Source organism: Seriola aureovittata, chromosome 20 (assembly GCF_021018895.1).
Source record: "Seriola aureovittata isolate HTS-2021-v1 ecotype China chromosome 20, ASM2101889v1, whole genome shotgun sequence".
NCBI lineage: Eukaryota > Metazoa > Chordata > Actinopteri > Carangiformes > Carangidae > Seriola > Seriola aureovittata.
This window is the reverse complement of record NC_079383.1, coordinates 22,253,560-22,265,968: the sequence shown is the minus strand read 5'-3', so window position 1 is coordinate 22,265,968 and position 12,409 is coordinate 22,253,560. Positions and strand designations below refer to the sequence as shown.

The following is a 12,409-nucleotide window of genomic DNA, read 5'->3' as shown; positions in this document are numbered from 1 at the left end:
TAAGATCATCGTTCAGTTTCTTGTCTTGTTTTCATCTCAGGTGTCAGTATCAGTTATTGTGTATAATATACATTTTATATACCATATGTTTATATGATGAAGAACCACCTGAACACAAACACTGATAAATACAAATGCATCTGTTTGATTGGACACCAGAGATCTGACTCCAGGTGAACCAGTCAGGAAACAATCGAAGGGTTTCAGTTTCATTTGGATTGTACTGACTAACTCTCTCTCTCTCTCTCTCTCTCTCTCTCTGCGTGTCTGTGTCTCTCGCCCACAGTGTGTGTGTCCAGGTTTCACTGCTGTGACATCGACACGACGGCAGGACTCGGTCAGATCTGGTGGAGGATGAGGAAGACGTGTTATCAGATCGTAGAGCACAGCTGGTTCGAGTCCTTCATCATCTTCATGATCCTCCTCAGCTCCGGAGCGCTGGTCAGACACACACACACACACACACACACACACTTCAGTTTACTGTAGTTTCACTTATTCCATTTACTTTAATGTACTTTGATTAACTTCATTTACTGCACTTTACTTTTTAGAATAGTTCACTCATTAATTAAAACTGTAGTTTGCTTTAATTTATTCATTTTTACCTTCATTCATTTCTTGTACTAAATTAGGTTTATACTTTATTTACTTTATTTTACTGTAGTTTACTAAATTTGCTTTAGTCATTTACAGTATTTTGTTGTAAGTTAGTTTAATAAATTCTGTAGTTTATTCAATTTACTTAAGATGACTTTACCCCCCCCCCCCACCCCCCCCCCCCCCCCCCCCCCCCCCCCCCCCCCCCCCCACCCCCCCCCCCCCCCCAGGCCTTTGAGGACATCTACATCGAGCAGAGGAAGGTTGTCAAGGTGATCCTGGAGTACGCAGACAAGATCTTCACCTACATCTTCATCCTGGAGATGATGCTCAAGTGGCTCGCCTACGGCTTCAAGAAGTACTTCACCAACTACTGGTGCTGGCTGGACTTCCTCATCGTCGATGTGAGTTATTGATCGGTTATCGATTAGTAATTTCTTTGAGTGTTGATAACACTGACTGCTGTGAGAGAGTTAACACAAGCTGAAATTGTTTATGCTGATGATGATGTCGTTCATGACTCTTATAAAGCTGTTGGTAGCAGTGATGAAAACAAGTGTGACAGTGATCATCAACACTGGCACAACTTATTATAATAAGACTTTTTTATACCTTTTATAGACTTACTTCTGTACTTTCGTTTTTGTTCCTCTTTCCCTCTGAACAATTTTTATTTCAAGAACGGAGAAACTGAAATGTATAAAGAGAGAGAGGAGTAGAAATGAAAAGAGTGACGCAGTTAAAGATGAAGAAAGAGAAAGAGAGAGTAAAGACAGAGGGAGAGAAAGAGAGATGTCATGTTTTCGATGCAGGAACCAGTGAGTGTTTCTCTGCACACTCTCTCCTGACCAATAAGACGGAGAGACGGTTGGCTGGAAATAAATGTGCAACAATAATCTGCACATAGTTGAAGACTCTCTCTCTCTCTCTCTCTCCTCTGGCTCTTCCCCCCCCCCCCCCATCATTTCCTCTGTATCCCTCCTCCCTCTCTTTCTCTCTCGCTCTCCTTCGGCTCTCAGCGTCACATAAATTCAGTTTTATTGACATGAATATTTACACTACATCACTGCTGAGGCTAAATTACATACAGTTAAATGAAATTAATATTTATAATTCCATAACAAGATTAAAGCTGCGAGCAGCGACATGCTGTTTTCAGTAGGTGGCGCTGTGAGTGTGACGTCATATTAGCATGCAGGTGTCCTCAGTGTGGGACCGTCATCAAACATGTATATTTGAGTTGCACAAACTTCCTGCTTCATGGCCAAACATTGAAATTCCCCGTGTCGCTGCGAGGAGGTCCGCCTCCGAAAACACAAACACGTCGCACTTTGGGTGAAACCCTGGGGACAGGAAGGACCATCGCCATCGAGCCATTTCGCTTCATTAGCAACAAATAGCGCAAATAACAAATAGCATACAGTAACACTTCATGTAATTTTATACATGAGTCACACATGTACAACATATGTCATTAACGAGAGATGTATGTCGACGCCCCCTCTCCGCACATCGCCAACATCACTCCACGAATCACAGGAGCGAGAGACACAGAGAGACAAAGAGAGAGAGAGGAAAGTCCAAACAGCCTCTGGTCAAACGATCAGCAGTGGCTTTTTAACCTTCACACACACACACACACACACACACACACACACACACACACACACACACACACACACACACACACACACACACACAGGGATGTGTATATCTGAATGCTCACACACTCTTTCACTCTTCTCCTCTGGGCAAGATTGTGAAGTGAAACACTCACACACTCACACACACACTCACACACACACACACACACACACACACACACACACACACTCACACACACACACACAGTTTATGATGCACACCATACATATGCATGCATCGAGTTGGAAATTGACACAGTCTCTCCGGTTCTCTGGGTGTTTTCAGTCCGGCAATCTTCATAAATGACACTGTGTGTTGTGACGTTTTTATTTGACTGTAGTGGCCTGAAGAGAGAGAGAGAGAAAGAGAGAGAGAGAGAGAGAGAGAGGGAGAGAGAGAGAGAGACAGAGAGAGAGACAGAGAGAGAGAGAGAGAGACAGAGAGAGACAGAGAGAGAGAGAGAGAGAGAGAGAGAGATGTGTTGAGTCACAGAGATCCAACCATCCAGATCTGAAGGAGAAACATCAGATTATTATTAACAGAGACAGAAAGTGGTGAAATACAGACTCAGGGCCTTTAACTTAAAGCTGCATGAATCAGTGTCCGGCCACTAGGGGGCGCAGTCTGGGTCATAAGTGAAAAAATGTTAGAACTCATCTGAAATAATATTCTTTAAATTATCATTCTGGTGTTATTTTATATTTTGGTTATTGTCAACGACTCCCGTAGAGAGTGTTGGTCCGTCTCTCAACACTTCCCTCTCAGCTCTGAGCCCATTGGTTCCTACTGGAGTAAATCTTTAATATATATTTGTCTCTCACAGATTTACATATTAATATACATGTATATTTAGATTTTTAAAAAAGTTCAGCATAATTAACTGAAACAGCTGCTCACAAAGGAAACAGGAGGAAATTTGTCAGTGGCTACTTTCAGCGGCAGATTAATCCACATTTGGTGCTCTACTGAGTATTTGGGACAGCAGGACTGTGTGTGTGTGTGTGTGTGTGTGTGTGTGTGTGTGTGTGTGTGTGTGTGTGTGTGTGTGTGTGTGTGTGTGGGAGACTCAGTGTGTGTGATCATGGTGATGAGGGAACAAGTCACCCAGAGCAACAGTGTGGCTCATTGATGTGTTTTTAGTAGGTTGTGGAAACACTGGAGCTGTGTGGCACAGAGGAATAGGATGTATCAGGCTGTGATACACACACACACACACACACACACACACACACACACACACAGAGTTATTTTCATATTTGTGTAAGAAGCCTCCCTGTTTTCTTTTTGTTTAAATGTTTTATTGATACAAACTCTAAAATCAACGGGCTTTAACGTAGATTCTGTGTGTGTCTCGCTCGGGTCATGTGATGTGAAAAACTGTTTAACCCCGACTCCACAGCCGTCAGTCGGTCTCCACAGTAACTGTGTAACCCTGTAGATCTCAGTGTTGGGTCAGCTGGCTCAGTTCATCTCTGTGGACCAGATCACCGCCATGCGGGTGCTCAGGACATTCAGGGCTCTCCGTCCGCTCCGGGCGGCGTCCCGCTTCGCTGGTATCAGGGTAAGAACCAGCCGAACTCACCTGGAGCTCAACCAGCCGACCGACCTGAGACCCGCTGCTCGGGCGGCGACCGCCAGCCGCCTGTGTGGGGCTTCGCTGGGTGGCTGTAGAGGGTTTAGAGAGGCTGTTGGTGTCGGTGTCATTGTGGCTTTGGAAAGAGGAAATATCTGAGACTGATCTGAATCTGATGAAACTCTTTGACCAAGTGATCATGAACTTTACAAAACGTGTGGACGAAAACAAAGACACATTTCTCCCCTGTTAAATGATTGGACTACAAACAGGAAGCAGCTCAAAGCATCTGTGACAACACACATTAATACGCCTCGTGCTGCAGCTGCTTCATGTGGATTCAGTCTGAGCTCAGTTTGATCCCAGTGTCTCATTTCCACCGAGCAGGTGTTAGTGATTCCTAATAGGTCAGAGAGATTTATCCATTTATGACCATGTTCATGTGTCACACCAACATTAGATAATGGACAAACATGTTTTTCTTCTATCAGCTATTCCACATGTTTGCATATATTGCTGTCTTTTAATCTCCATTGCTCATCAGAAGAGTCTGTCTCTCTCTCACGCTCCTTTTATTGTGGAAAACTTGGACATTGAGTCTTGAGACGTTCGTATCCACAAGTTTTAATTTGTGTCTCAGACTTTGTTTTAATTTCACATTGTTTTGAGATAATGTTCCAATTACGACCTCATCAGAGTCACAATCAAAATCAATTACAATACGGTCTGATGTATTAACTCTTTTCAAAAGCTGTCATGACACAACAAACTCTTTAATACAGGAGTCAAACTGACTTTCTTTTGGGTTTAATACAGATAATTCAGTCTCACTCCCGACTCTAATCACATTTTCTTCTCCAGTGTTGACACAGGAGTAAATCTGGATTGTTTGGACTGAAGATTAATGATCACATTCAGACCCTGACAGGTTTATTCATTTCTTCTTTGCAGGAATCAGCTGATAATTAAACCAATGCAGCTCTATGTGTCTTGTGTACACAGTTCTGATTGGCTGGTGCAGGATCAGTCTCCTCCCACTCTCTCTCTCTCTCTCTCTCTCTCTCTCTGTCTTTCATTAGGCTGGAAGTTAACTGTCCCGCTTCTCTCTTCTGTTTCTCTTCCTTCCTTTCTCTCTGTCTACGAACACCTGTCTGTCTCTTTCTATCTGTTCCCTCTCTCTCTCTCTCCTCCAGGTCTCATTGGTCAGTTTGGTGGCCAACACGTTGGGTTATTCAGACTTCGCAGCCATCAAATCCCTGCGGACGCTGCGGGCCCTGCGGCCCCTCAGGGCCCTGTCCAGATTTGAAGGCATGAGGGTAAGAGTCAGTATTAACGAAACAGACACACCTGGGCACCTGTGTTCAGTATCTAAACTAAACTAAACTAAACCATACTGGTTGTTTGTTTTAATTGAAGATTTCATCAAATTATTCTCTTTTTTACAAAATGATGAATGATGAAAGATCTTGAGCAGCTAAAAATGAAACAACAACAGAAACAGTTTAGACAAACTAGAGGAACACTTGGTTTATGTCTCTACTTTCACACCTTCAGAGGAGGAATTTCATCAGGCCTTTTTCTTTAGTTTTATTGTTTTTACTCATATTATTAGAGAACATTTGTAGGAAGAAAATTGAAAACAAAATAACTGAACAGAATAAAGAAAGTTTAAAATTAAATACATGACATTTAAAGAGATATCATGGACAGTCAAAGGTTAACACCAATCATCTTGTAATGTAATAATCAACTATAATAAAACAATGATCTGTCTTAAATTAATTAACAACTGAAGCCTATTTTGACACAGTGTAAGGGATGATGAACATAAATCAAGTGGTTCGCTATTTGAAAATTAATTAGAATAATATCTGTTTGCCCAGGTGTGTTTAAAATAAAACACATCATCTCCATTTTTCTTTACAGTGCATCTCACTTTTCATCTCATCTTCTCTTCACATTACATCACTCTTTTCAGTGATTTCTGTTCTCTGATTGATTTATCTCAGTGTGTCCTCCCGGGTTCGACTCATTTTTATTCCTCCTCAGATGTTTGTGTACAAGTATTTGAAGTTTGCATGTCAATAAATCTTTGTGACCAGGAGAAGAAACACCAAGAACGATCACTCTGTGTTTCTCTCCCATCCATCAGTATTACTCGCAATGTCACAGAATCAGTGCCCTGTGAAAACTTTACATTGAGGAAAATTAGAAAATGAAAAAAAGTGTTTGTGACATTAAGGCGTCTGCGAATGTTCATTCCAAGGTGAGTTTTGGGGAAAAAAAAGTCTTTTAAAACTAATATTTGAGTAATATGCCTTTACTATAATGTTTTCATGACTTTTCATACCTTACTATACTGTGACTTTTTTTCACATTTTTTGCATTACTATACTGTGACTTTTTTTTATGATTTTTTATGCCTTTTTTATGACTTTTTATGCCTTACTATACTATGACTTTTTTTTTACATTTTTCGCCTCACTATACTATGACGTTTTTTTCACATTTTTCGCCTTGCTATATTATGACTTTTTGGTGACTTTTTATGCCTTACTATACTATGACTTTTTGATGACTTTTTATGCCTTACTATACTATGACTTTTTTTTTTACTTTTTATGCCTTACTATACTAGGACCTTTTTTGACTTTTTATGCCTTACTATCCTGACTTTTTTTCACATTTTTCGCCTTGCTATACTATGACTTTTTTTATGACTTCTTATGCCTTGCTATACTATTACTTTTTTTTTACTTTTTATGCCTTGCTATACTATGACTTTTCTTTATGACTTTTTATCCCTTGCTATACTATGACTTTTTTTTATAACTTTTTTCGCCTTGCTATACTATGACTTTTTTTTATGACTTTTTATGCCTTACTATACTATGACTTTTTTCACATTTTTCGGCTTGCTATACTATGACTTTTTTTTTACTTTTTATGCCTTGCTATACTATGACTTTTCTTTATGACTTTTTATCCCTTGCTATACTGTGACTTTTTTTTATAACTTTTTATCCCTTGCTATACTATGACTTTTTTAATGACTTTTTTCGCCTTACTATACTATGACCTTTTTTATGACTTTTTATGCCTTACTATACTATGACTTTTTTCACCTTGCTATACTATGACTTTTTTAAGACTTTTTTCGCCTTGCTATACTATGACTTTTTTTTTATGACTTTTTATCCCTTGCTATACTATGACTTTTTTTTATGACTTTTTTCGCATTGCTATACTATGACTTTTTTTATCACTTTTTGCGCCTTGCTATACTGTGACTTTTTTTTATGACTTTTTATCCCTTGCTATACTATGACTTTTTTTTATTACTTTTTTCGCCTTGCTATACTATGACTTTTTTTTATCAATTTTCGCCTTGCTATACCATGACTTTTTTTATGACTTTTTTCGCCTTGCTATACTATGACTTTTTTAATGACTTTTTATGCCTTACTATACTATGACTTTTTTTTCACATTTTTCGCCTTACTATACTATGACTGTTTTTCACGTTTTTTCGCCTTACTATACTATGACTTGTTTTTCATATTTTTATGCCTCACTATACTATGACTTTTTATGCCTTACTATACTATGACTTTTTATGCCTTAATACACTATGACTTTTTTTTTCATAATTTTCGCCTTACTATACTATGACTTGTTTTTCATATTTTTATGCCTCACTATACTATGACTTTTTATGCCTTACTATACTATGACTTTTTATGCCTTAATGTACTATGACTTTTTTTTCACATTTTTCGCCTTGCTATACTATGACTTTTTTTTATGACTTTTTATGCCTTGCTATACTATGACTTTTTTTTATGACTTTTTTCGCCTTGCTATACTATGACTTTTTTTATGACTTTTTTCACCTTGCTATACTATGACTTTTTTTTATGACTTTTTTCGCCTTGCTATACTATGACTTTTTTTATGTCTTTTTTCACCTTGCTATACTATGACTTTTTTTAATGACTTTTTTCGCCTTGCTATACTATGACTTTTTTTATGACTTTTTTCACCTTGCTATACTATGACTTTTTTTAATGACTTTTTTGGCCTTGCTATACTATGACGTTTTGATGACTTTTTATACCATACTATACTATGACTTTTTTTAAATTAATTTTCGCCTTGCTATACTATGACTTTTTTTTCACATTTTTCGCCTTGCTATACTATGACTTTTTTATGACTTTTTATGCCTTACTATACTATGACTTTTTTTTATGGCTTTTTTCACCTTACTATACTATGACTTTTTTTTTTATCAATTTTCGCCTCGCTATACCATGACTTTTTTATGACTTTTTTCGCCCTTGCTATACCATGACTTTTTTTATGACTTTTTTCGCCCTTGCTATACTATGACTTTTTTTATGACTTTTTTCACCTTGCTATAGTATGTCGTTTTGATGACTTTTTATGCCATACTATACTATGACTTTTTTCACCTTGCTATACTATGACTTTTTTTAAGACTTTTTTCGCCTTGCTATACTATGACTTTTATCACTTTTTTCGCCTTGCTATACTGTGACTTTTTTTTATGACTTTTTATCCCTTGCTATACTATGACTTTTTTTTATTACTTTTTATCCCTTGCTATACTATGACTTTTTTTTATGACTTTTTTCGCCTTGCTATACTATGACTTTTATCACTTTTTTCGCCTTGCTATACTGTGACTTTTTTTTATGACTTTTTATCCCTTGCTATACTATGACTTTTTTTTATTACTTTTTTCGCCTTGCTATACTATGACTTTTTTTTATCAATTTTCGCCTTGCTATACCATGACTTTTTTATGACTTTTTTCGCCTTGCTATACTATGACTTTTTTTATGACTTTTTTCGCCTTGCTATACTATGACTTTTTTAATGACTTTTTATGCCTTACTATACTATGACTTTTTTTTCACATTTTTCGCCTTACTATACTATGACTGTTTTTCACGTTTTTTCGCCTTACTATACTATGACTTGTTTTTCATATTTTTATGCCTCACTATACTATGACTTTTTATGCCTTAATACACTATGACTTTTTTTTTCATAATTTTCGCCTTGCTATACTATGACTTGTTTTTCATATTTTTATGCCTCACTATACTATGACTTTTTATGCCTTAATGTACTATGACTTTTTTTTATGACTTTTTTCGCCTTGCTATACTATGACTTTTTTTATGACTTTTTTCACCTTGCTATACTATGACTTTTTTTTTGACTTTTTATGCCTTGCTATACTATGACTTTTTTTAATGACTTTTTTCGCCTTGCTATACTATGACGTTTTGATGACTTTTTTCACCTTACTATACTATGACTTTTTTTTTTATCAATTTTCGCCTCGCTATACCATGACTTTTTTTATGACTTTTTTCGCCCTTACTATACTATGACTTTTTTTTTTTGACTATTTTCGCCTCGCTATACTATGACTTTTTTTTATGACTTTTTTCGCTTTGCTATACTATGACGTTTTGATGACTTTTTATGCCTTACTATACTATGACGTTTTATGCCTTATTATACTAGGACTTTTTTTTCACATTTTTCGCCTTACTATACTATGACTTTTTTTCACGTTTTTTCGCCTTACTATACTATGACTTGTTTTTCATATTTTTATGCCTCACTATACTATGACTTTTTATGCCTTGCTGTAGTATGACTTTTTTTTTGACTTTTTATGCCTTGCTATACTATGACTTTTTTTCACGTTTTTTCGCCTTACTATACTATGACTTGTTTTTCATATTTTTATGCCTCACTATACTATGACTTTATATGCCTTGCTGTACTATGACTTTTTTTTTGACTTTTTATGCCTTGCTATACTATGACTTTTTTTTCACATTTTTCGCCTTGCTATACTATGACTTTTTTTTATGACTTATTTCGCCTTGCTATACTATGACTTTTTTTTATGACTTTTTATGCCTTGCTATACTATGACGTTTTATGCCTTACTATACTATGACGTTTTATGCCTTAATATACTATGACTTTTTTTTCACAATTTTCGCCTTGCTATACTATGACTTTTTTTTTTCTTTTTATGCCTTGCTATACTATGACTTTTTTTTATCAATTTTCGCCTCGCTATACCATGACTTTTTTTATGACTTTTTTCGCCTTGCTATACTATGACTTTTTTTATGACTTTTTTCGCCTTGCTATACTATGACTTTTTTTTCACATTTTTCGCCTTACTATACTATGACTGTTTTTCACGTTTTTTCGCCTTACTATACTATGACTTGTTTTTCATATTTTTATGCCTCACTATACTATGACTTTTTATGCCTTACTATACTATGACTTTTTTTTCATAATTTTCGCCTTGCTATACTATGACTTTTTTTTCACATTTTTCGCCTTGCTATACTATGACTTTTTTATGACTTTTTTATGCCTTACTATACTATGACTTTTTTTTATGACTTTTTTCACCTTACTATACTATGACTTTTTTTTTTATCAATTTTCGCCTCGCTATACCATGACTTTTTTTATGACTTTTTTCGCCCTTGCTATACCATGACTTTTTTTATGACTTTTTTCGCCCTTGCTATACTATGACTTTTTTTATGGCTTTTTTCACCTTGCTATAGTATGACGTTTTGATGACTTTTTATGCCATACTATACTATGACTTTTTTCACCTTGCTATACTATGACTTTTTTTAAGACTTTTTTCGCCTTGCTATAATATGACTTTTTTTTATGACTTTTTATCCCTTGCTATACTATGACTTTTTTTTTATGACTTTTTTCACCTTGCTATACTATGACTTTTATCACTTTTTTCGCCTTGCTATACTGTGACTTTTTTTTATGACTTTTTATCCCTTGCTATACTATGACTTTTTTTTATTACTTTTTTCGCCTTGCTATACTATGACTTTTTTTTATCAATTTTCGCCTTGCTATACATGACTTTTTTTATGACTTTTTTCGCCTTGCTATACTATGACTTTTTTTATGACTTTTTTCGCCTTGCTATACTATGACTTTTTTTTCACATTTTTCGCCTTACTATACTATGACTGTTTTTCACGTTTTTTCGCCTTACTATACTATGACTTGTTTTTCATATTTTTATGCCTCACTATACTATGACTTTTTATGCCTTACTATACTATGACTTTTTTTTTCATAATTTTCGCCTTGCTATACTATGACTTTTTTTTCACATTTTTCGCCTTGCTATACTATGACTTTTTTATGACTTTTTATGCCTTACTATACTATGACTTTTTTTTATGACTTTTTTCACCTTACTATACTATGACTTTTTTTTTTATCAATTTTCGCCTCGCTATACCATGACTTTTTTTATGACTTTTTTCGCCCTTGCTATACCATGACTTTTTTTATGACTTTTTTCGCCCTTGCTATACTATGACTTTTTTTATGGCTTTTTTCACCTTGCTATAGTATGACGTTTTGATGACTTTTTATGCCATACTATACTATGACTTTTTTCACCTTGCTATACTATGACTTTTTTTAAGACTTTTTTCGCCTTGCTATAATATGACTTTTTTTTATGACTTTTTATCCCTTGCTATACTATGACTTTTTTTTATGACTTTTTTCACCTTGCTATACTATGACTTTTATCACTTTTTTCGCCTTGCTATACTGTGACTTTTTTTTATGACTTTTTATCCCTTGCTATACTATGACTTTTTTTTATTACTTTTTTCGCCTTGCTATACTATGACTTTTTTTTATCAATTTTCGCCTTGCTATACCATGACTTTTTTTATGACTTTTTTCGCCTTGCTATACTATGACTTTTTTTATGACTTTTTTCGCCTTGCTATACTATGACTTTTTTAATGACTTTTTATGCCTTACTATACTATGACTTTTTTTTCACATTTTTCGCCTTACTATACTATGACTTTTTTTTCACATTTTTCGCTTTACTATACTATGACTTGTTTTTCATATTTTTATGCCTCACTATACTATGACTTTTTATGCCTTACTATACTATGACTTGTTTTTCATATTTTTATGCCTCACTATACTATGACTTTTTATGCCTTAATACACTATGACTTTTTTTTTCATAATTTTCGCCTTACTATACTATGACTTGTTTTTCATATTTTTATGCCTCACTATACTATGACTTTTTATGCCTTAATGTACTATGACTTTTTTTTCACATTTTTCGCCTTGCTATACTATGACTTTTTTTATGACTTTTTATGCCTTGCTATACTATGACTTTTTTTTATGACTTTTTTCGCCTTGCTATACTATGACTTTTTTATGACTTTTTTCGCTTTGCTATACTATGATGTTTTGATGACTTTTTATGCCTTACTATACTATGACGTTTTATGCCTTATTATACTAGGACTTTTTTTTCACATTTTTCGCCTTACTATACTATGACTTTTTTTCACGTTTTTTCGCCTTACTATACTATGACTTGTTTTTCATATTTTTATGCCTCACTATACTATGACTTTTTATGCCTTGCTGTACTATGACTTTTTTTTTGACTTTTTATGCCTTCCTATACTATGACTTTTTTTTCACATT

The 12,409-nt window shown here is 35.2% G+C and overlaps 1 protein-coding gene across 6 annotated transcripts in view; it reads left to right on the top strand.

Moving 5' to 3' along the window:
• Window positions 1-12,409, top strand: part of LOC130161533 (sodium channel protein type 5 subunit alpha-like) — a 139,517-nt gene that overhangs the window by 93,395 nt on the left and 33,713 nt on the right. For 3 of the 6 annotated variants that reach the window (XM_056364896.1, XM_056364894.1, XM_056364895.1), the window contains exons 20-23: window positions 287-441; window positions 831-1,004; window positions 3,683-3,805; window positions 5,011-5,133. In XM_056364896.1, coding sequence (XP_056220871.1) covers window positions 287-441; window positions 831-1,004; window positions 3,683-3,805; window positions 5,011-5,133 — 575 coding nt within the window. The remainder of the gene's footprint in view (window positions 1-286; window positions 442-830; window positions 1,005-3,682; window positions 3,806-5,010; window positions 5,134-12,409) is intronic. The other 3 variants (XM_056364899.1, XM_056364897.1, XM_056364898.1) reach the window with 1 other exon arrangement.